The sequence below is a fragment of the Schistocerca gregaria genome, chromosome 1 (assembly GCF_023897955.1).
Source record: "Schistocerca gregaria isolate iqSchGreg1 chromosome 1, iqSchGreg1.2, whole genome shotgun sequence".
NCBI classification, from domain to species: Eukaryota; Metazoa; Arthropoda; class Insecta; order Orthoptera; family Acrididae; genus Schistocerca; species Schistocerca gregaria.
This window is the reverse complement of record NC_064920.1, coordinates 641,002,861-641,028,092: the sequence shown is the minus strand read 5'-3', so window position 1 is coordinate 641,028,092 and position 25,232 is coordinate 641,002,861. Positions and strand designations below refer to the sequence as shown.

The 25,232-nt window shown below is 39.1% G+C and overlaps 1 protein-coding gene across 5 annotated transcripts in view; it reads left to right on the top strand.

The window, feature by feature from the left end:
• LOC126360585 (collagen alpha chain CG42342-like) overlaps positions 1-25,232 on the top strand; it is a 1,334,941-nt gene that overhangs the window by 976,959 nt on the left and 332,750 nt on the right. For all 5 annotated transcript variants that reach the window (XM_050007726.1, XM_050007725.1, XM_050007724.1 and 2 more), the window contains one exon: positions 16,393-16,437. In XM_050007726.1, the coding sequence (XP_049863683.1) occupies positions 16,393-16,437 (45 nt within the window). The remainder of the gene's footprint in view (positions 1-16,392; positions 16,438-25,232) is intronic.

Sequence of the window (25,232 nt, the reverse complement as noted above, 5' to 3'; positions counted from 1 at the left end):
TATTCTATGTTGCAGATTAACAGGGCACTAACAGTTAAAACTAAGAAGTAGGTAGTTGCTAAAGAGGAGAACATGCTGGAACAATCTTTAGCTTTTCTTCCTTTCATTGGCAGCTCTTTGTTTAAAATAGCAAGAATTTTCTGAAAATTTCAGGTAAAAGTGGTTTTCTGCCCACCATCGGAGATTGTGGATCTTATAGGATCAATTAATGACAATCTGTTACTACGAAAAGCCACAATTTACAAGATAGTGTACCAGTGTGGTATGACTTACATAGGTCAAACCACACGCACCGTGAAAGAACGCTGCACTGAACATCAATGCTACATGTGCCTTTTGCAGCCAAGCAAGTCCGCTATTGCTGAACACTGTATTTCTTCTGGACATTCAATGGAGTATGAGAAAACAATCATTTTGTCCACAGCAACGTCTTTCTGGGACTCCATTATTAAAGAATCCATAAAAATACGACTGGCGGAAAATCTGTTGAATGGTGACAGTGGCTACCAGCTGGACAGTGCATGGAATTCCATCATCTTCATGATTTGCTCTAATGGAAGACGAGAGACTGCACCGACGGCTGCAGAAAACAGCAACACAGAGGGTGACTGAGTTCCACCATCCCACCAGCGAGGGTGCTGCCAGCGAGTAGTGTGATCCATCTATAAAGTTTTCGACGCATGCGCAGAATAGTTACAGCGTGCTATATATTGCAGAACAGAGGAAGTTTTCACCAGTCTACGACAGTTCACCTGAATGTGACTGGCAGTGCTGAGTTGAAATATCATGCAAGGTATTGAATGACGACCGGCTGCAAGCCAAAAATTTGTTTGAACAGGGAATCAGTTGCCCTCTGCCGGTTCCACATTGGCCATACGTGGCTAATGCATGGTTACCTCCTCTGTCGCGAGGACCCACCTCAGTGTCCCTGTGGCTCACAAATGATGGTTATCCACCTCTTGCTGGACTGTCCACTTTTAGCTGCTCTGCGGCAGACTTGTGAGGGTGGGTTTTATCATTTGATCTATGTGTTAGTGCATGTCCTGTGTTCTCCCCCTAGTACTTTTAGGGTTGAGGTATTAATGTGTTGCAGAGTGGCTAGCTTCTCCTTTGTATTCTCATGGTCAGTCAGTAAAGGTAATCTGCTCTCTTTGTTTTGATCTCTTCTACATGTTTCTTGCGTCTCTCTGTGGTTTTCTTGTCTGATTTTGTGCATTTTAGTGTTGGTTGCCGTGGTGTCATTCTTGTGGTTTTCTCCTTTCTCCCAGCTGTGTTTTGTATGTCGCGATTATTTTACTCCCGTCCTTGTGGAATTATTTTAATTGGAACAAGGGACAGATGACCCAGCTGTTTGGTCCTCCCCTCCCCCCCCCCTCCCCCCCTCCCCCCTTCTTTTAAACCAACCAACCAACCAGTCATTTACTACTCTGTGTATTGAGGGACAATGTATGTCTTCAGGTTGGGAGGGCAATTACAGGTATTTTATGAGGTGAAGTACCTGCTTAGTTGGTTACGCACACTCCATCTACCATTGGCCAAGGCTGGAGTAACATGTTGGTCCTAGAATTAAAGCTCCAACCTAACAATTCTGGGATTAATTTGAGAAGAAAAAAGAGAAGATTGTATTTTATTGTTCATTGGTTGTCTGACCTGGAGTCATGAGTTCACTGTAGCGTTCCTGTAGAAAGAACTGTTTATAATTAGCAAGTAATGATATTATACTTGAAGATCATATGCCACATGTATGTTAAGAAAGTCATCATATGCATTTCTGAAGTTTTAGATATTGTTTTAAATCATTTAACCTGCAGTATTTTCAGAAGAAATCCATAAATTTAACCAATCATGGTTGAGGATATTTGAAACAAATAACCATCAGTGTAAGGGACATTACAAATGCCAAAAGTCAACCAAAAATCAGAAATTTCTGTAGTCAACATATTTAACAACATATCAGAAATTATAATTCATCAGTTGGGGTTACGGATTCTTCATACAGGAAAAGCACTCAAAAGATATCAGTTATGGACATCCTAAAGTGATTAACACCATTCTAAAACTATGTTGGATATACACTTCACATGTATGGCATTAAACCAATAAGCCAAAGGACAGAATGTCTTCCAAGTCTAGTAACTGTGGCCTAATGGCAGCATATGGTTAATCGTGTACTATTAGAGGGAGACCGCACTACAACACTTGGACTAAAATGTAGTACATTTAATTAAAGTGGCTCTGGAAAAGTTTTGAAATGAAGTGACTAATAACTGACAAAAAACTCAACTAAATTCTTTGTTAGAAAACAATTTATGAGACATTAAGTGTTATATTTGAGAAAAATAAATTCCAAAGGAAGTCATTGGACAGCTAAAATGGCAACACACACAACCAAGTTATATTACTGTTAATCAAAGACAATACCAGGAAAAATTCCATTGCTAAAGCAATTCATGAGAGGAAATGACCATTTGATATTAAGAACTGTAGTAGAATTATAAACAAAAAAATAAGGATGTAAAATGATAAAAAATAAATAACAGACTATATGTTGAGTAGTGGATTAGTATAAACACAAATGATCCCAAAAAATATAAACACATTAATACTAAACACTGCAGATGTTTTACTGTGTTCTGAAATGACCATTTACTAATGGAAAATAAGACTTTTCTAAAACTTAAATGAGCATGAGCTTAACTAATTGCTAACATTGGAAGACTTTGTAAGTTTGCTGATCTCTGTCAGTCAGGTTCTTTGGAAACCTCCTTCTCTTGGTGTCAAGTTAATAGTTGCTGGGTACTATGGGAAAATTTTAAATTACTTTTCACAACATCATAAGAATAGGTTTTCAGTTTTATGTTAATATTTTATTTTTACTGTTCACTTTGATGAGGAACAGCTTTTATATTGTAAGCTCACATTTTTTGTACTTCAGATCATCAAACTCACATAGACTATTATCAATCCAAATTAACGAGTGGCAGTTATGCATGGTTCATACTCAGTCTTTGTCCAGTTAAAGCATTACCCATACGACTGATCTTGACAAAAGCTGTATGGTGACTGAATAAACATTAATCTATGAAAGAACAATCTGAAATAACTGACATGCAACATTAACTAATGAATGTTTGATGTGAACTGTGACACTGCTTAATTAAATCTATCCACAGACTGGCCACATACTACTAAATGTTCTGTATCTTTGGTTGGTAAAGACTCACTCTGACTTTGTGGATGTACCCTATTTAAAGATTTGTGCAGGACAGTTATCATATACTGAAGCTCCAAAGAAACTGGTATAGGCATGTGTGTTCAAATACAGAGATATATAGACAGGCAGAATATGGCACTGTTGTTGGCAATGCCTATATAAGACAACAAGTGTCTCAGTTGTCAGATTGGTTATAGCTGCTATAGTGGCAGGTTATCACGATACAAGTGAGTGCTATAATTGGCACATGAGCAATGAGACACAGCATCTGTGAGATGGCTATGAAGGGGGATTTTCCCATTTGACCATTTCACAAGTGTACCATGAATATCAGGAATCTGATAAAACACCAAATCTCTAAGATCACTGCAGCTGGAAAAAGATCCTGCAAGTACAGGACCAACAATGACTGAAGAGAAGAATTCAACGTGACACATGTGCAACCCCTCCACAAATTGCTGCAGATTTCAATGCTGGGCCATCAACAAGTGTCAGCATGCAAACCATTCAACATAATATTATCGATAAGGGCTTTCAGAGCCGAAGGCCCACTCGTGTACCCTTGATGACTGCATAACACAAAGCTTTATGCCTGGCCTGGACCCGTCAACACCTAGATTGGATTCTTGATGACTGGAAATATGTTGCCTGGTCAGACAAGTCTTATTTCAAAGTGTATGGAGTGGATGGACGTGTACGGATATGGAGACAACCATATGAATCCATGGACTCTGCACATCAGCAGGGGACTGTTCAAGCTGGTGGAGGCTCTGAAAAGGTGTGGGGCACATGCAGTTGGGACCCCTGATATGTCTAGATGTAACTCTGTCAGGTGACACACAAATAAGCATCCTGTCTGATCACCTGCATCCATTCATGTCCATTGTGGATTCCAACAGGCTTGGTCAATTCCAGCAGGACAATGCCACACATCCAGAATTGTTGCAGAGTGGCTCCAGTGACACTGTTCTGATTTTAAACACATCTGCTGGTCACCAAACTCCCCAGACATGACCATTATTGAGTGCATCTGTGATGCCTCACAATGTGCTGTTCAGAAGAGATCTCCACCCCCTCATACTCTTACATATTTATGGACAGCCTTGCAGGATTCATGGTGTCAGTTCCCTCCAGCACTACTTCAGACATTAGTCGAGTCCATGCCATGTTGTGTTTTGGCACTTTTGCATGCTTGTGGGGAACCTATACGATATTAGGCAGGTGTACCAGTGTCTTTGGCTCTTCAGTGGAAAATATTAAATTACAAAGTTATTACTTTTTTAGTAGCAACATAAAAGACAGAGAAGAACAGACTGCACGTATTCACTGCCCAGATAAGTTATTTTGATTAAAAATTGGTTAATATGCTCAAAATGGTAAAAATGATGGGGTATGTTTCACGTAGCGAAATTTTTGGCATGAACTTTTATCCCTGAGATTTAGAAAGTCAACTCCTGCAAAGAATATTCTGGAAACTTAATAATTTCTAACTAAAATATTTCATACAGTGACATGTTATTCCAGTAAAATTAGCAATAAATTTTTGGAAACAGACAAAGTAGCACTACATTACTATGGAACCAAATTTCCAAAATTATCACTGTCTAACATTCAAACATTCTGGAAAATATACATTACTGAATAATATACATTAATGAATAAGTTCAGTTACACTGTTTTCAGAAAAGACATGATGGTCTTTAGAAGCAGTGAATGAAGGTTTTAGGTTAATGTAGTTAGACGTGAAACAAACTATTACTGCTGGGGTCAAATTTCAAAGTTCATGTGGTTCTAGTGAATCATAGATTTTTAACATTTCTTTAAATAAAATGTTTCTTAATGAACTACTTACAACATTTTTCTTAGCAGCCCAGAAATTATACATTTATAATGAACTTTTCAAAAATATACTTTATATAAGAACTTGATTTGTATAGTATGTGTACTGCATCTGGAATAGAAAGAAGAAAAATAAATGATGTATGTTAGGAGTGGTATTACAGCAAGCATAGCTATTTCACCTTGATATCTACATCTACATCTGCATACATACTCCAAAAGCCACTGTGTGGTGCATGGCAGAGGGAACCCTGTACCACTACTAGATGTTAACCTTTCCTGTTCCACTCGCAAATAAAGGGAGGAAGAAATGACTGTTTATATACACCTCTGTATGAGCCCTAATTTCTCATACCGTATCTTCGTCGTCCTTGCATGCAGTGTATGTTGGTGGCAATAGAATTTTTGGCAGTCAGCTTCAAATGCCTGATCTCAAATTTTCTCAGTAGTGTTTCTTGAAAAGAACATAGCCTTCCCTCGAGGTATTCCCAGTGGAGTTCCCAAAGCATCTCTGTAACACTTACATGTTGTTCAAATCTACTGGCAACAAATCTAGCAGCCCACCTCTTAGATGCTTTGATGTCTTCCTTCAATCGGACCTGTACGAATCCAAACACTCAAGCAGTACTTGATAACAGGTCACACTAGCTTCCTAAATGCAGTCTCATTAACAGGTAAACCACTCTTTCCTAAAATTCTCCCAATAAACAATAGTAGACCATTTGCTTTCCGTACCACAGTTCTGACATGCTCGTTCCATCTCATATTGCTGTGCAACATTATGCCCAGATATTTAAACAATGTGGCTGTATCTGAACATTACAGGTTTGATCTTCCTACTCATCTGTATCAACTTATGTTTTTCTCCTATAGGGCTAGGTGTCATTCATCACACCAACTGGAAATTTTATCTAAGTTGTCTTTTATCATCCTACACCTAACTGTACACTATGTCATTATTACCAAATGACTTCAGAGTGCTGCCCACCCTGTCTGCCAAATCATTTATGTACATAGGGAACAACAGCTGTCCTATCACACCTGCCTGGGGCACTCATGATGAGACCCTTGTCTTTTATGAACATTTGCTGTCGAGGCCAACATACTGCTTTCTATTATTTAAGAAGTCTTCAAACCACTCAGATATCTGTGAACTTGTACCTTCGTTAAGAGCCTCCAGTGGGGCATCATGTCAAAAGCTTTCTAGAAATCTGGATTCAGTCTGTTGCCCTTAATCCACAGTTCTCAGTGTATCATGTGAAAAAAGGCTAAATTGAGTTTTGTATGAGTGACAGTTACACCATGTCCTACCCCTCTGTTGGTAGGTGAGTCAATATCATACTGATATGGTGAACTATACTGAATGGCATTAGTGTTAAATATTGTTGTTGTAACTAAAATGTATGAATTGTATACTCAATATTCTGTTGGTATTCTGGTTCATGTAGAGGAAAGGCACCACAACTAGCAGTCGGTAGCATATTTCCTACCTCTGCCACCAGTGACCACGAGCTGGCTGCTCTTACCCTCCTGATGTGAAAATTTACATCAATAACTGTGAAAGTTTATGTGTTTCTCAATCAAAAATATTGACATGTTGGAATGTGATAAAGATGTGTATGAATTTTTTAGTCTGTCACCATCATGTGATGATTGATTTGAGGGCCAAATTTCATTGATGAATTTTCAAAGGTCATTGAATATTAAAGCTTAGCACCAATCGATATATTGAGAGTTGCCAGAAGAGATATTGGGCAACTAGTGCAATTTGAGGAAATCCAAGGAGTTTTATCAATGTTTGAGATAAACAAAACTGAATTTTCATCTCTCTCAACTTCCCAACTTGTAGAAGGTTAATCAAAATAATTCTTTGAGTTAATTCAAATTTTACTGTTGCACACCCCTGGAAAAAAAGACTGGTAAGTTCAAGATTTAGTATTTACCACATGTGATTGAAAGTTGTCATAACTTTAACTATAGCACACACTGGTGTTGTTACCTATTTACAGAGGGGAATGGCGCTGCACATGGTGACTGATTCACTGATGTGTGAACATGGATACCTGGAAATGAAGTTCACTAGTAAACAATGATTATAAGATGCAATGTGCAGTTGTGGTAACTGAGTGCTGTAACCGATAAAACATTACATCCGGGTGAGGGCAGTAGGGACAGCCAATGTTGCACGCCAAAAGCTGCTACACTGGTAAGGAATGAACTGGCATTTCACTGGTCAGTTTTGCATTCCCACAGATCCCTTCATGAAGAAGAATCTCAATGGCTGTGTCATGATTCAAGAAAAATTTATATGATCAAATAGTAAAGTACCACCAGATATATTGAATACCATAATTTTTGAACATTTGCCTTCCTTGCATTTAATATATTTGTCTTAGAATGACTTCCTTCCACTTTAATGAACTGGGTTGATGACATAAATAGAGATTGAATAGATTTTGTAGTTCTGTTTATGAGACACTGTCTCCTCCCAGTTTTTTACCCTCTTTGGGGAAGGATTATGGAAAATAAATGTTGTGAAATATGGTGGACAGTCAAAAAGTTCCCTAGATTTCATTATAACTATTTATTACTACAATATAGGTACATATTTACTTTCAAAACAGGATCCTTCAGCACACACACACACACACACACACACACACACACACACACACACACACACACACACACACACACACACACACACACTTTTTCAATCACTCCTGCTGTATCCTGTGAAGTTCATTCGTAATCTTAGTGGAAAAATGAAACTTTGAGGATCTTTTTGATATTGGCTAAAAGTCAGAAATCTGTCAGTGCTAAATCCCCTGAGTAGGGAGGCTGGTAGAGGAGTGGAATATTTGTTTCTGTGAGCCACATCCTCACAATAAGTGATGTGTGGGACAGAGCACTGTTGTGTTGCAGCATCCATCCTCCTTGCAGTATGTTTTCTTCAGATTGCCTCCCTCGGTGGTTTCAAAACCTGCATGTAGAAAGGGCCATTAACAGCAGATGATACAAATTCACAATGCACCTCACCTTCATTGTCAAAAACACAATGAGCATCACTTTTGTTTTGAATTGACGTGATGTGCTTTGTGCCATCCTGATGACTTCATTTTTTGACCTGGGTTGTCTTTGTTCACTCAGGTCTCATCACCAGGAATGATTGTGTGAAGATATGTTGAGCCCTCTGTGCTTTTGGTCATAGTCAACAAACAAGTTTCCATTTGATCTGAATTCAGTACTCACAGGAACAACTTTGCACTGACATGTTTCATCTTAAAATCATGTGATAGGATTGTGTGTCTGGATCCATGAGAGATGCGCAGTTTTTGTGCCAGCTTGTCAAGAGTCAATTATCAGTATGATCTAACTAACCACTTCACTTGCTTGACCAATTTTTCATTTCTGAATGTTGATTGTCTTACACTGTGATGCTCATCTTTCAGTGATCCCTGTCCACCAAACATTTCTCGAAAACCTCTTGCAAATGGCTGTTTTCTTTAAACCAGCATCCCCATAAACTGCAAACAAAGGCTCTGCACCAGATTTCCTCAATCTGCACTTGCATTTGATGTTCAGCCTTTGCTTGAACTATGACACTGCTTACAAATTATTGCAGAGTAGTCAAGAATAATTAGATAAGTCAGAGTAATTAATCAGCGTAATAAAAGGGCAGCAAAACAGTTACATTGAATTTCTTAAAACTGTTTGACTGCCCCTCATATATGTATCTTTCATTTCTGGCCAACAGATCCACAGATCATAATGAATGAATGACTGCATAATGAATGCAGAGAAATGTAAACTCTGTAAAAATTATAGGTAGATATTGGAGTTATTGATCTTTGGTTTTTAATTACTTCGCATTTCCATTGCAACTGATATTAAAAATATATATGTATGCATTCATGGTAGTTTACTTTGCATGTAATTATTTTCACTAGCACCCACAAGCAGTGAGTGTATAATGATTGTGGCTATATAAGATTCACTCCAAAGTTGTTGTTGTTGTTGTGGTCTTCAGTCCTGAGACTGGTTTGATGCAGCTTTCCATGCTACCCTATCCTGTGCAAGCTTCTTCATCTCCCAGTATTTACTGCAACCCACATCCTTCTGAATCTGCTTTGTGTATTCATCTCTTGGTCTCCCTCTACGATTTTTACCCTCCACGCTCCCCTCCAATGCTAAATTTGTGATTCCTTGATGCCTCAGAACATGTCCTACTAACCTGTCCCTCCTTTTCGTCAAGTTGTGCCACATACTCCTCTTCTCCCCAATTCTATTCAACACTTCATCATTAGTTATGTGATCTACCCATCTAATCTTCAGCAATCTTCTGTAGCACCACATTTCGAAAGCATCTATTCTCTTTTTGTCCAAACTATTTATCGTCCATGTTTCATTTCCATACATGGTGACACTCCATACAAATACTTTCAGAAACGACTTCCTGACACTTAAATCTATACTCGATGTTAACAAATTTCTCTTCTTCAGAAACGCTTTCCTTGCCATTGCCAGTCTACATTTGATATCCTCTCTACTTCAACAATCATCAGTTATTTTGCTCCCCAAATAGCAAAACTCCTTTACTACTTTAAGTGTCTCATTTCCTAATCTAATTCCCTCAGCATCACCCGACTTAATTCGACCACATTCCATTATTCCCGTTTTGCTTTTGTTGATGTTCATCTTATATCCTCCTTTCAAGACACTGTCCATTCCGTTCAACTGCTCTTCCAAGTCCTTTGCTGTCTCTGATAGAATTACAATGTCATCGGCAAACCTCAAGGTTTTTATTTCTTCTCCATGGATTTTAATACCTACTCCAAATTTTTCTTTTGTTTCCTTTACTGCTTGCTCAATATACAGATTGAATAACATCCCTTCCCGACCACTGCTTCCCTTTCATACCCCTCGACTCTTATAACTGCCATCTGCTTCCTGTACAAATTGTAAATAGCCTTTCGCTCCCTGTATTTTAACCCTGCCACCTTTAGAATTTGAAAGAGAGTATTCCAGTCAACATTGTCAAAAGCTTTCTCTAAGTCTACAAATGCTAGAAACATAGGTTTGCCTTTCCTTAATCTTTCTTCTAAGATAAGTCTTAAGGTCAGTATTGCCTCACGTGTTCCAATATTTCTACGGAATCCAAACTGATCTTCCCCGTGGTTGGCTTCTAGCAGTTTTTCCATTCCTCTGTAAAGAATTCGCATTAGTATTTTGCAGCTGTGACTTATTAAACTGATAGTTTGGTAATTTTCACATCTGTCAACACCTGCTTTCTTTGGGATTGGAATTATTATATTCTTCTTGAAGTCTGAGGGTATTTCACCTACATCTTGCTGACCAGATGGTAGAGTTTTATCAGGAGTGGCTCTCCCAAGGCCATCAGTAGTTCTTATGGAATGTTGTCTACTCCTGGGGCCTTGTTTCAACTCAGCTTTTTAAGTGCTCTGTCAAACTCTTCATGCAGTATTGTATCTCCCATTCCATCTCCATCTACATCCTCTTCCATTTCCATAATATTGTCCTTAAGTACATCGCCCTTGTATAGACCCTCTATATACTCCTTCCACCTCTCTGCTTTCCCTTCTTTGCTTAGAACTAGGTTTCCATCTGAGCTCTTGATATTCATACAAGTGGTTCTCTTTTCTCCAAAGGTCTCTTTAATTCTCCTGTAGGCAGTATCTATCTTACCCCTAGGGAGATAACCCTCTACATCCTTACATTTATCCTCTAGCCATCCCTGCTTAGCCATTTTGCACTTCCTGTCGATCTCATTTTTGAGACATCTGTATTCCTTTTTGCCTGCTTCATTTATGGCATTTTTATATTTTCTCCTTTCATCAATTAAGTTCAGTATTTCTTCTGTTACCCAAAGAGTTCTACTAGCCCTCGTCTTTTTACCTCCAAAGATTACTCCAATTTTATTGCAGCAATGGAAAACTTGCCATCAAATGATGCTGGTATGGAAATATTGTGTGTGGCAATGAAAATACCATCTTTCTGTTGAAAAAATATAAAGATATGGTTTTAGTATGACAAATATCATTTTGGGATCACTTGGCAGCAAAGTTGCTGATCTAATTTCATTTCTAAACCATTGTCAGCTTTCTCATAAACAGATTTAAAGACATGTCTTTCCACAGAATTGGAAGACAAAAAACAGAAGTAGTACTAGGAGGCAAAGAGCCATCTACTTTGCTGGAGAGATTTGTACAATTGCCACAATGCAAGTAAATGATGGCTTTTTAAGAATGATATTTCTTCAGCGTCTACCAACCAATGCATGTTCTGCACTAGTAGCTAGTCAAGATGTAAGCCTCATGCAGTGACTTCTACTGCTGATAAAATCGTAGAGAGTATGGTGACAATCATTTCATATATAGTGCTGAAACTTTTTCATCTCTAACTCAACATGACAGACTTCCCAATCTGAAAAGATAGCATTTAGAACTAACAATCCAGATTCAAAAACTATGAACTGGGACATGATCAAGAAGCAGATGAAATCACTCTGGCATGCACAGAAACATCCCATGTGTTGGTATTATTATAAATTCAGACAGAATGCTAAGAAATGCTCACCATCATGTTCATTTATTTCTTAACAATCTGCTGAAGCTCAAACAGAAAACTAGCACACTACTTACTTGATGTGACAAAAAGTGAGGAGACTGATTTCGTTACTTTTTCAAAACAGATCATAACGTATATCTTTGCTTTTTGGTTGATTCTGGAGCAGATGTTTCTGTATTGCCAACAACAGTATCAAATCACAAGAATGTTCAGAAATAACAAATCTATACTTCAAACAGGTCCATAATATATACATGTAGTGACTGACTATGCAATATGAAAGAGTCCATCAAAGAAGATTTCCATTGCCATTTGTTCTTCCAGATGTTTGCCATCCAATTATTGGTGCTGATTTCTTGTGCCATTATAGTCTGTTGCTCATTGTTAAACAAAAAAACTTACTCAATTGAGTAACTTAAGCCACTGATATAGACTGTGCTGACATAATTACTGACAGTTTAGTGTTTTATATTGACTCAAAGCACAAGTATCAAGACTTTCTGAAGAGATGTCTTAATGTTCTCACAAAGAAACATAATTACAGTGTTACTGAAGTTAACGTGCAATGCACTATCACAACAGGACATCCAGTTCATGCAGAAGCCATATGCCTGCCGACAGAAAAATTAGCACAAGCAACACTTAAATTTCACGATCTGATGTCTTGATATTTGTTGTGCTCAAAGCTACCCAGATAGTCCTATCCATCTTGTTCCAAAGAAAGATGGAACTTGGTGGCCTGTGGAGATTATAAAGCTTTAAATGCTCTCACATTGCCAGACCATGATCAAATACCACATTTACAAGATTTCATCTGCCGACAATCTAAGAGAAAGATATCTCAGAAACTGGTCTTACTACCATATTCCTTTTGTGCCAGATGTGCTTTAAACAATTGTTATCACACCATTTGGCCTTCAAATTTTTTAAGATGCCAGCTGATCTGTGCAATGCAGAGCAAACATTCTATTGATATACTTGTAGCATTTTGAATGATTTACCTTTTATGTATTCCTATTTAGATGATTTTCTCATTGGTTCAGCATGAGATGGAGAACATATATTGCATCTGCAACAACTTCTTGAATAACTGAATAACCTTAAAATTAATGTTTGAAAATGGATTTTTGGAAAGAAAGAGCTATCATTCTAGAGTAATCATGTGTCACATTAAGGGATTTCACAATTAGAAGGAAAAGCAAAAATAATTAAGGACTTCCCTCATCCTAAAACAGTGGTAGAACTATGCTGTTTTTTAGGACTGATGAGTTTCTGCAGACATATGTTAGCGCATACTACAGAAATCCATAAGCTCTGTCTTAAAGGTGCAGGAACACCAGAAGGAAGGAAATCACCCTATTAAATGGACTGATGAAGCAGACAAATCGATCAAGAAGTTAAAAGAAGAATTAGCTAATACAACTTAGCTCACTTATCTCTGAACAGATTTTTCCTTAATTTTGATGACTGATGCATCAGACTGTCTTATGGGTGCTTCTTTACTCCAATTGCAACACCTGAACTTTTGTGTTTTTCTCCCAGTCTCTCACTGACACATAATGTAGTACCTACAATCATGAGTTAGTGGCAGGCTCTTTTGCAGTCAAATACTTTTGTTATATTCTGGAAGGCAGAGAATTAACAACATTCACAGAACACAAACAATTAACATTTGTGTCAATAAAATTCTTCTGGGTTAGAGACCACATTGTCATTTATAAAATTCCAACATTTCGGCGTCTGTTGCAAGACGTCTTCCTCAGGGTGTGTTGCTAACTGCTGAAAGTGCGCAAGTGTGGGTACATATATACTATGGGAGAGTGTTGTGATTGGATGTGAGGATGAGGAGGAAGGGTACTAGGAGTTCATTTTATTGGCGTTTGCGTTGCGTCTTGTTATTGGTGGAAATAGGTGTTTTCCATTGGAGTTTCCTTTCCTGCCTGCCATTGGTGGAAATCGGCGAATAGGAGACTTAGCGGCGACTGCAGCGTAGCGTTGTTTACTAACTGCCTAGTATCGACTAGGCCGCGTCAGCGCTCTGTGTACCATCCTCCGCTGTGGCCTACCACACGCCTGTTGCTTTGCGCGAGCTGTCCTTCCGCAAAGCTGTCACAGCAGGCAGCCAAGATGCTGGAAGTCTGTACCTGTCTTCTCTGTTCATATTATCAGGTCACTTGGCTATTTCTATAGCCTCTCTAATCTTCCTCCTCAAACTGAATGGCTTTTTCGCCAGTACTCAGGCCTCTCAAAATTCGATGTTCATCCTACACTGCTCATGATGTTCTGACACCGCTGATTTGCTATATTGTTTGAGGCGGATATATATCTCATGTTCAGTTAGCCTCGTGCTTATTGGACGCCCAGTCTCACCTACATACACCAGTCCACATTCACACTCGATTTCATAAACTCCGGTGGCATGAAACTTGTCAATTGTATCTTTTGTCGAGCCCAGAATGTCTTTTATTTTGTTGTTGCTACGAAAAATCGGCTTAATACCTGCCCGATGGAGAATTTTGCCCAGACGTTCAGTAACCCCTTGTACATACGGAAGCACGGCGGTGTTCTGTGCTTCGTTCTGTATTTCCCTGTTGCCCTCCTCCTTCGGCGCCATGGTTTTGCGTATCAGCCTCAAGTCGTAGCCATTTGCTCCAAAAATGGTCCTGAGGTTCTGCAGTTCAGCTTGCAGGTTGTATTCATCGCTGATCCTGTAGGCTCTCTTAGTTAAAGTTCGCAGGGCCGAATTCTTTTACATAGGATGGTGGTGGGAGGATGCAGGTACCTGTCCGTGTTGGTGAGCTTCCTGTAAACTCTGTGTCCAAGCTTCCCGTCTGGCTTACGATAAACCTCTACGTCGAGAAAAGGCAATACCCCGTTCTTTTCAATCTCCATGGTAAAATGAATTTTGCTGTGCTGCTGGTTAAGATGTTTGTGGAAGTTCTGAAGCTCTTCTTCTCCATGTGGCCAGATAACAAAGGTGTCATCCACGTATCGTAGCCAGCATTCCGGGCGTAATGGCGTGGACAGGAGTGCTGTTTCTTCGAATGCTTGCATAAAAATGTCTGTTGCAGCTGGCGAAAGAGGGGAGCCCATAGCAACACCATCCGTCTGCTCGTAAAAATTCCCTTTCCACCTAAAATAGGTGGTCGTCAAACAGTGGCGCACTAGCTCGCTGATGTCAGGTGCCATGCGTTCCTCTAAGATGTTCATGGTGTCCGTCACGGGTACATTCGTGAACAAAGATTTCACGTCAAAACTGACTTGCGCATTCAGCAGTTAGCAACACACCCTGAGGAAGGCGTCTTGCAACAGACGCCGAAACGTTGGAATTTTATAAATGACAATGCGGTCTCTAACCCAGAAGAATTTTATTGACGTTGACAACAGCCGCAGAAGCCTACGGTTACATTTAATTAACATTTGTGTTTAAAAAGTGCCCATAAAAAGCAACACCCAGGCAACTACACCAGGTGGAATTTCTTATTCAGCGCTCCACAAATATTTGATACCTTTCTGGTACACAATTCTGGAGTGACAGACATCATTTTGCCAACCAGTATTTCATTTCAAAAATTGCAAAAGCATGAAGCAGTGACTCAGAACTCATCAAAGTGAAGAATTCAGACAATATTGTTGCCTGGTTGATTAAAAGTACTTTGTGATAATTTTACAAGTAAGCTCAAATCATACATTCCTCCATCCCTCTGTCAAGAAGTCTTCCATACGTTACATGACTTGGCTTAACCTGGCATCAAGTGTACAGAAGACATGATTCAAGAAGACTTCTTTGTCTTCATTGAAACAAGATGTAAACCTATGGGCAAAGCAGGTGTTCACTGCCAATGTACAAAGCTTTCAGAATGTACAACCAGAGCTTGTGGAACTTTCTGTGAAGCTGTATATTTGATCTACCTTGCTCTCAGGGTGTCACCTCTCATTTCATAATGACGGACAGGTTTACACATTGGCCAGAGGAAGTTCCATTGAAGAACATCTCTGCAGAAAATGTTGCCAGGACTCTCTTATTATCATGGATCACATGTTTTGGAGTCCCAAAACTGGTCACCACCAACTGAGGACACAGTTTGAGTGTCAATTGTTGACTCACGTCTCAGTGACCCAAGGTACACACCACATCAAGACCACTGCCTACCATCCAGTGCCAAACTACAGGGTTGGATCATGGCATAGCACCATCAAAACATCATTGAGAGCCCAACTTCCAGATGACTGGATTGGCAACTTACGAACAGTTTTAGTTGGTCTCCGTGTTTGTGTGTGCATTTTCATGTGATGGCTGTATTGTTCAAAGTGTGTTTTATTTGTGTCAGTGATACATGACAGGTTTTGGGGTCAGATGTACATTAGTTCTGTTTTCAACAGTTACATGTGTTTCCTAAATCTTAAATGTTTATGAATCATTTTTTACCAATCTTTGTTCGTATCATCTGTCTGCCCATTTAATTTCTTTGATTAAACACATGTTTAAATGTAAGCAGTACTAAATGTCTCCTCTCTTTTAATTTGTTATTTGCTTTAAAAACCAAACCATTGCTCACATTTATTTTTAAGCTATCATGGTGATGTAATGAGTTAATTAGATTGATACTGTATGTGAGAGCTCCAGGATACTGAAGCTATTTTAATTCTACAAATGAGACATAGGAGAAACACCAGATAGTTAGTAAAACTCTACCTATGGACATCTGTGAATGCAAGCAAACTTTGACCTGAAGTTTTCTGATTTTTAGGGCTACCCTGGACAGAAAGGTGAAAAGGGTGACAAGGGAGAATCGGTAAGTAAATAAATTGTGTACAATAAATTCACTTGAAAAACTGTCCAAATATGGTCTAACACCATGGCTGTGACTATACTAAAAATAGTTTTATGATGTTTATTACATCACACTTGAGAGTATATTGATAATCTTGATTAGATTTATGACATTCTTTTCAAAAATCTCTTAAATTTTGAAAGTATTTTTTTTGCAATGTATAATTTCACTGGAAATTTATGCCCAGTTATGAGACTTTTATTGCATTTATTTTGGTCATAAAACATAATACATAATACATTCTTAATTAATGAGTTCAGCTCATTTATGAAATTTATTTAGTTTTACATATACCCTCCTCGCAGAAACTTCATAATATTGATCGGTGTAGTGTGTACAGAAACCAGGAAAGCACATATTTAGATTTATTGTGTATGTGTGTTCTGATTTTTCTTTATGAAATAATATAATTTCTGATGTGAAAAATGTCATTGTAAGATATTATGCCTTCTCTGTACAGTTAATATAGTGAAAAAGAGATTAATGTAATTCTACTTGAAATATTTACAGTATTTCATGAGAATACTTATGGTTTCCACAATTAATATGTATTTATGTTTTGATGGTAAATATGCAATAGCCATGTTATAATGATCAACTTACTTTAATATGTACTGCTTTTCTTTGTAATCTCATTGTTCAGACAGTTTTCTTTCTGCTGACATGTGGGGCTTACTGTCAGAGTGTCTCAAAAATTTAATTTATGTATTCAGTCCCAGTGAACTGCCTGAGGTTTTATCGTATGGCATTAGTAACTCATAAGAAGGCAACTACAGTGGAGCATAAAACTAACAATGCTGAAATAGGAACTACAAAAATATAGATGATCTCCATTTGATGGAACAAATCCAGCAAATGGAAATTTAGGACTGAAACTCTCTTTTATGTGCATAAGATTGAGCTTTATTGAAAATCCTTACAAAGAAAGATGATAGCATGCACAGATAAAGGCTCGGCTGAGAGTATGCCAAAGAACTTCCTATGACATGTTGAAATTATGAACTAAATTTTTCACTGGAAAATGCTAATCAACTTTCAACAGGTAATGAATTGTTAACAAGTTTAATTCTAATTTTAATAATCTCCTAAATCAGTTTTTGAACCTTATAACAATTAAGAAGCTGATATTGTTTGCAATTTGTTGTTAACAGTGTTTCAGAATATGAAGTTTTTGTTAAGGCTTAGAAGACTAAATGAAGTGAGCAATTAAAACTTAGTTTTATAAATGGCAGACTGTTAGAAGAGGAAATAAAACACAATCATTCTAGAAACAGAAAGACATTCTTAAATATTTTTTGAAAACATTGTTGGAGAAAGTCAGCAGTCACAATGTAATATTTGAAATTAATTATAAAACAGTCTTGATCACATGGCATGTTTATTAAAAGGTGACCAGTTTTTATTTTCAGATCTTCAACATTATTGATGGACAATGGCCGTGCATAGACCAGGAACTGCTGAATGACGATAGTCAACTGCAGTTGGTTCAGCAGTTCCTGCTCCATGCACAGCCATTTCCATAAATATGGTTGAATGTCTGAAGATGATCATGTGATGATTGAAACAGTCAGCATTTAATAAACATAGCTTTTCATAAACATGGCTTTTCTAATTAATTTCAGAAAGGTTAGTAAATGAAGTGTCATCATTCACAGCACTTATTTTGTACCAAATGTTGAGAAAGCACAAAGGAAAAACTACATTAAAAGGTATGTTTGATGGAAAAAATAAATTGTGAGCTAAATACATTTAAAATATAATAAAAACAACATAGATTGCATAAAATATTTTATTTATGGCCAGTTTTGAACAGTGGCTAATAATCCTCAGATCATTGCTAAATGGAATAATATGAAAGTTATTACAGGGTAAACAAAGATAAACACAACAGTAAAAGACTATAACAATGACATAAGTGAAAGGACAGATACCTTTTCTGACTGCTGGGTTTGGTGGCATATAGCAATAACAGCTCTAGGCTGGTGTGAAGGGCAGCTGTTGCATGACATGAAGTTGCCACTGCATAAATGGTGAGAAGTCTGCCGACCATGATAGCCAGTGGCTGTCAAATATGAATAAAATTAATCATATTTGATGGCCTCTGGCTATCACTAATATAATTCTGGAGGCAGTAGACAGAGCTCTAGCTATTTATACAACAGCAACTGCATGTCATGCAGCAGATGCTTTTCACAGCTTAGAGCAGTTACAATTGAGTTGACAGGCGTTGATGCCTGAGAATTGCAGTTGGCTACATGCATTTGATTGTGGTTGTATATCAACCAATAAAGTTACATGATTTTGTAAATGTCTCAGTGTTGTCACAGCACTGCAGACAGCTACTGTTTTCACATGCAGCTGAAAGCTGGCAGAAAAGCTGCAACCTGTCAGCAATCTTCTTACAATGTCTCACCTATAGTGCTCCATGTCACCAATTCCAGCAGTCAGAAAGGGTATCTCTTCCTTAAGTTCTATTGTAGTTATATGGTATTTTTACTGTTGTGTTTATTTTCATGTGTCCGCTAACAACTTTCATGTTACTCCCTTTACACTATTTGTGATGGCCCGAGGATGATCAGCCACTGATTAAAACTGGTCACCATTTTTTAAAATAAAATATTTTATTTGGTCTAGACTATTTTTATTGAATTCTTAATTTTTTATGATAGCTGATGTTTCCTGATCTAAATATACTTGACATTGATACAGAAAACCAACTGCACGGTTAAATGATGATGGCATCCTCTTGTATAAAACAATGAAAGAGGAAGCCGCCTGGTTGAATTTTGCACAGAGCATAACTGAATCATAGCTAACACTTGGTTCAAGAATCATAAAAGAAGGTTGTATACGTGGAAGAGGCATGGAGCTACTGAAAGGTTTCAGATAGATTATATAATGGAAAGACAGAGATTTAGGAACCAGGTTTTAAATTGTAAGACATTTCCAGGGGCAGACGTGGACTCTGACCACAATCTATTGGTTGTGAACTGTAGATTAAAACTGAAGAAACTACCAAAAGGGGGGAATTTCAGGAGATGGGATCTGGATTAACTGACAGAACCAGAGATTGTAGAGAGTTTCAGGGATAGCTTTAGGGAACAATTGATAAGAATGGGGGAAGCAATACAGTAAAAGAAGAATGGGTAGCTTTGAGAGATGAAATAATGAAGGCAGCAGAGGATCAAGTAGTTAAAAAGACGAGGGCTAGTAGAAATCCTTCAATAACAGAAGAGATATTGAATTTAATTGATAAAAGGAGAAAAATATAAAAATGCTGTAAATGAAGCAGGCAAAAAGGAATACAAATGTCTCAAAAATGAGATCAACAGGAAGTGCAAAATGGCTAAGCAGGGATGGCTAGAGGACAAATGTAAGGATATAGAGGCACATATCAGTAGGGGTAAGATAGATACTGCATGTTGTTGTTGTTGTTGTTGTTGTGGTCTTCAGTCCTGAGACAGGTTTGACGCAGCTCTCCATGTTACTCTATCCTGTGTGAGCTTCTTATCCCCCAGTACCTACTGCAGATACTGCAAACAGGAAAATTAAAGAGACCTTTGGAGAAAAGAGAACCACTTGTATGAATATCAAGAGCTCAGATGGAAACCCAGTTCTCAGCGAAGAAGGGAAGGAGAAAGGTGAAGGAGTATATAGAGGGACTATTCAAGGGCGATGTTCTTGAGGACAATATTATGGAAATGGAAGAGGCTGTAGGTGAAGATGAAATGGGAGATATGATACTGCATGAAGAGTCTGACAGAGCACTGAAAGACCTGAGTTGAAACAAGGCCCCGGGAGTAGACAACATTCCATTAGAACTACTGATAGCCTTCGAACAGCCAGCCCTGACAAAACTCTACCATCTGGTCAGCAAGATGTAAGAGACAGGCGAAATACTCTCATACTCCAAGAAGAATATAATAATTTCAATCCCAAAGAAAGCAGGTGTTGGCAGATGTGAAAATCACTGAACTATCAGTTTAATAAGCCACAGCTGCAAAATAGTAACACAAATTTTTTATAGAAGAATGGAAAAATTGGTAGAAGCCAACCTAGAGGATGATCAGTTTGAATTCCATATCTTTATATTTTTTCAACAGAAAGATGGTATTTTCATTGAAACACACAATATTTCCATACCAGCATCATTTGATGGCAAGTTTTCCATTGCTGCAATAAAATTGGAGTAATCTTTGGAGGTAAAAAGACGAGGGCTAGTAGAACTCTTTGGGTAACAGAAGAAATACTGAACTTAATTGATGAAAGGAGAAAATATAAAAATGCCATAAATGAAGCAGGCAAAAAGGAATACAGATGTCTCAAAAATGAGATCGACAGGAAGTGCAAAATGGCTAAGCAGGGATGGCTAGAGGATAAATGTAAGGATGTAGAGGGTTATCTCCCTAGGGGTAAGATAGATACTGCCTACAGGAGAATTAAAGAGACCTTTGGAGAAAAGAGAACCACTTGTATGAATATCAAGAGCTCAGATGGAAACCTAGTTCTAAGCAAAGAAGGGAAAGCAGAGAGGTGGAAGGAGTATATAGAGGGTCTATACAAGGGCGATGTACTTAAGGACAATATTATGGAAATGGAAGAGGATGTAGATGGAGATGAAATGGGAGATACAACACTGCATGAAGAGTTTGACAGAGCACTTAAAAAGCTGAGTTGAAACAAGGCCCCAGGAGTAGACAACATTCCATAAGAACTACTGATGGCCTTGGGAGAGCCACTCCTGACAAAACTCTACCATCTGGTCAGCAAGATGTAGGTGAAATACCCTCAGACTTCAAGAAGAATATAATAATTCCAATCCCAAAGAAAGCAGGTGTTGACAGATGTGAAAATTACCAAACTATCAGTTTAATAAGTCACAGCTGCAAAATACTAATGCGAATTCTTTACAGAGGAATGGAAAAACTGCTAGAAGCCAACCACGGGGAAGATCAGTTTGGATTCCGTAGAAATATTGGAACACGTGAGGCAATACTGACCTTAAGACTTATCTTAGAAGAAAGATTAAGGAAAGGCAAACCTATGTTTCTAGCATTTGTAGACTTAGAGAAAGCTTTTGACAATGTTGACTGGAATACTCTCTTTCAAATTCTAAAGGTGGCAGGGTTAAAATACAGGGAGCGAAAGGCTATTTACAATTTGTACAGGAAGCAGATGGCAGTTATGAGAGTCGAGGGGTATGAAAGGGAAGCAGTGGTCGGGAAGGGATGTTATTCAATTTGTATATTGAGCAAGCAGTAAAGGAAACAAAAGAAAAATTTGGAGTAGGTATTAAAATCCATGGAGAAGAAATAAAAACCTTGAGGTTTGCCGATGACATTGTAATTCTATCAGAGACAGCAAAGGACTTGGAAGAGCAGTTGAACGGAATGGACAGTGTCTTGAAAGGAGGATATAAGATGAACACCAACAAAAGCAAAACGGGGATAATGGAATGTGGTCGAATTAAGTCGGGTGATGCTGAAGGTATTAGGTTAGGAAATGAGATGCTTAAAATAGTAAAGGAGTTTTGCTATTTGGGGAGCAAAATAACTGATGATGGTTGAAGTATAGAGAATATAAAATATAGACTGGAAATGGCAAGGAACACATTTCTGAAGGAGATAAATTTGTTAACATCGAGCATAGATTTAAGTGTTAGGACGTCTTTTCTGAAAGTATTTGCATGGAGTGTAGCCATGTATGGAAGTGAAACATGGATGATAAATAGTTTAGGCAAAAAAGAGAATAGATGCTTTCAAAATCTGCTGCTACAGAAGAATGCTGAAGATTGAATGGGTAGATCACATTACTAATGAGGAGGTATTGAATAGAATTGGGGAGAAGAGGAGTTTGTGGCACAACTTGACTATAAGAAGGGATTGGTTGGTAGTACATATTCTGAGGCATCGAGGGATCACCAGTTTAGTATTGGAGGGCAGCGTGGAGGGTAAAAAATCATGGAGGGAGACCAAGAGATGAATACATTAAACAGATTCAGAAGGATGTAGGTTGCAGTGGGTACTGGGAGATGAAGAAGCTTGCACAGAATAGAATAGCATGGAGAACCAGTCTCTGGACTGAAGACCCCAACAACAACAGAAAACCAGATTGTATTAGAGAGCAACAGAAAACAAAAACAGAGTGTAACAATACTGCAAATGTAACAGTGAATTTGCTGGAAACAAATGAAACAGAAGATAGATTTTCTGTCTTGGAAATTACTGGAAGTTATATAGGTCACTAAGCAAGATAGAAGCATGACAAAGTAAGGTAGACAAAGCATGACAAAGTAAGGTAGAAGGAAGGACAATTGGATTTAGTATCTCGCTGACAGTGAAGTCATTAGAGATGAAGGAAAATTTGGGATTGGGCAGGATGGGGAAGCAAATAAGCTAAATAAGCTGGATCCTCACTTTTGCAGTGAGCTATTATGAGAAAATGCGTATATATATATATATATATATATAAAGAAACTTCCACATGGGAAAAATATATTAAAAACAAAGATTCCAAGGCTTACCAAGCGGGAAAGTGCCGGCAGGCACGCATGCTGTTCTAAATTGCGGTTGGCCTGTAGGAGGATGCTATGTACAGCAGGTGTGGATGTGGGAGAGGAAAGATTGAGGACTTTGATTTGGGATAGGAGTTGACTGGTGTGTTTATTGGCCGAAGCCCAGGCTATCCGTGATCTGAAAGCTGACCGATCCATCATCATTCTTCCGGCTGACAAGTGTTCCACGACCGTGGTACTTGATCGTCGGGAGTATGTGGCTGAGGGACTGCGTCAGCTTTCAGACAACTCTACATACAAAGTTTGCCAAGGTAATCCCATTCCTGATGTCCAGGCGGAGCTTCAAGGAATCCTCAGAACCTTAGGCCCCCTACAAAACCTTTCACCTGACTCCATCAAACTCCTGATCCCACCAACACCTCGCACTCCTACCTTCTACCTACTTCCTAAAATTCACAAACCCAAACATCCTGGCCGCCCCATTGTAGCTGGTTACCAAGCCCCCACAGAACGTATCTCTGCCTATGTGGATCAACACCCACAACCCATTACATGCATTCTCCCATCCTTCATCAAAGACACCAATCACTTTCTCGAATGCCTGGAATCCATACCCAGTCTGTTACCCCCGGAAACCATCCTTGTAACCATTGATGCCACTTCCCTATACACGAATATCCTGCATGTCCATTGCCTCGCTGCAATGGAGCACTTCCTTTCACGCCGATCACCTGCCACCCTACCTAAAACCTCTTTCCTCGTCACCTTAGCCAGCTTCATCCTGACCCACAACTTCTTCACTTTTGAAGGCCAGACATACCAACAATTAAAGGGAACAGCCATGGGTACCAGGATGGCCCCCTCGTATGCCAACCTATTTATGGGTCACTTAGAGGAAGCCTTTTTGGTTACCCAAGCCTGCCAACCCAAAGTTTGGTACAGATTTATTGATGACATCTTCATGATCTGGACTCACAGTGAAGAACAACTCCAGAATTTCCTCTCCAACCTCAACTCCTTTGGTTCCATCAGATTCACCTGGTCCTACTCCAGATCCCATGCCACTTTCCTAGACGTTGACCTCCATCTGTCCAATGGCCAGCTTCACACATCCGTCCACATCAAACCCACCAACAAGCAACAGTACCTCCATTATGACAGCTGCCACCCATTCCATATCAAACGGTCCCTTCCCTACAGCCTAGGCCTTCGTGGCAAATGAATCTGCTCCAGTCCTGAATCCCTCAACCATTACACCAATAACCTGAAAACAGCTTTCGCATCCCGCAACTACCCTCCCAACCTGGTACAGAAGCAGATAACCAGAGCCACTTCCTCATCCCCTCAAACCCAGAACCTCTCACAGAAGAACCCCAAAAGTGCCCCACTTGTGACAGAATACTTCCCGGGACTGGATCAGACCTTGAATGTGGCTCTCCAGCAGGGATACAACTTCCTAAAATCCTGCCCCGAAATGAGATCCATCCTTCATGAAATCATCCCCACTCCACCAAGAGTGTCTTTCCGCCGTCCACCTAACCTTCGTAACCTCTTGGTTCATCCCTATGAAATCCTCAAACCACCTTCCCTACCCTCTGGCTCCTACCCTTGCAACCTGTCCTATGCACCCTCCCACCACCACCTACTCCAGTCCTGTAACCCGGAAGGTGTACACAATCAAAGGCAGAGCCACGTGTGAAAGCACCCACGTGATTTACCAACTGACCTGCCTGCACTGTGACGCTTTCTATGTGGGAATGATCAGCAACAAACTGTCCATTCGCATGAATGGACACAGGCACACAGTGTTTGTTGGTAATGAGGATCACCCTGTAGCTAAACATGCCTTGGTGCACGGCCAGCACATCTTGGCACAGTGTTACACTGTCCGAGTTATCTGGATACTTCCCACCAACACCAACCTATCCGAAATCCGGAGATGGGAACTCACCCTTCAGTATATCCCCTCTTCTCGATATCCGCCAGGCCTCAACCTCCGCTAATTTCAAGTTGCCGCTGCTCATACCTCACCTGTCTTTCAACAACTTCTTTGCCTCTGTACTTCCGCCTCGACTGACATCTCTGCCCTTACTCTTTGCCTTTAAATATGTCTGCTTGTGTCTGTGTATGTGCGGATGGATATGTGTGTGTGTGTGTGTGTGTGTGTGTGTGTGTGTGTGTGTGTGTGTGTGCGAGTGTACACTTCCCTAAGGGAAGTCTTTCTGCTCCCGGGATTGGAATG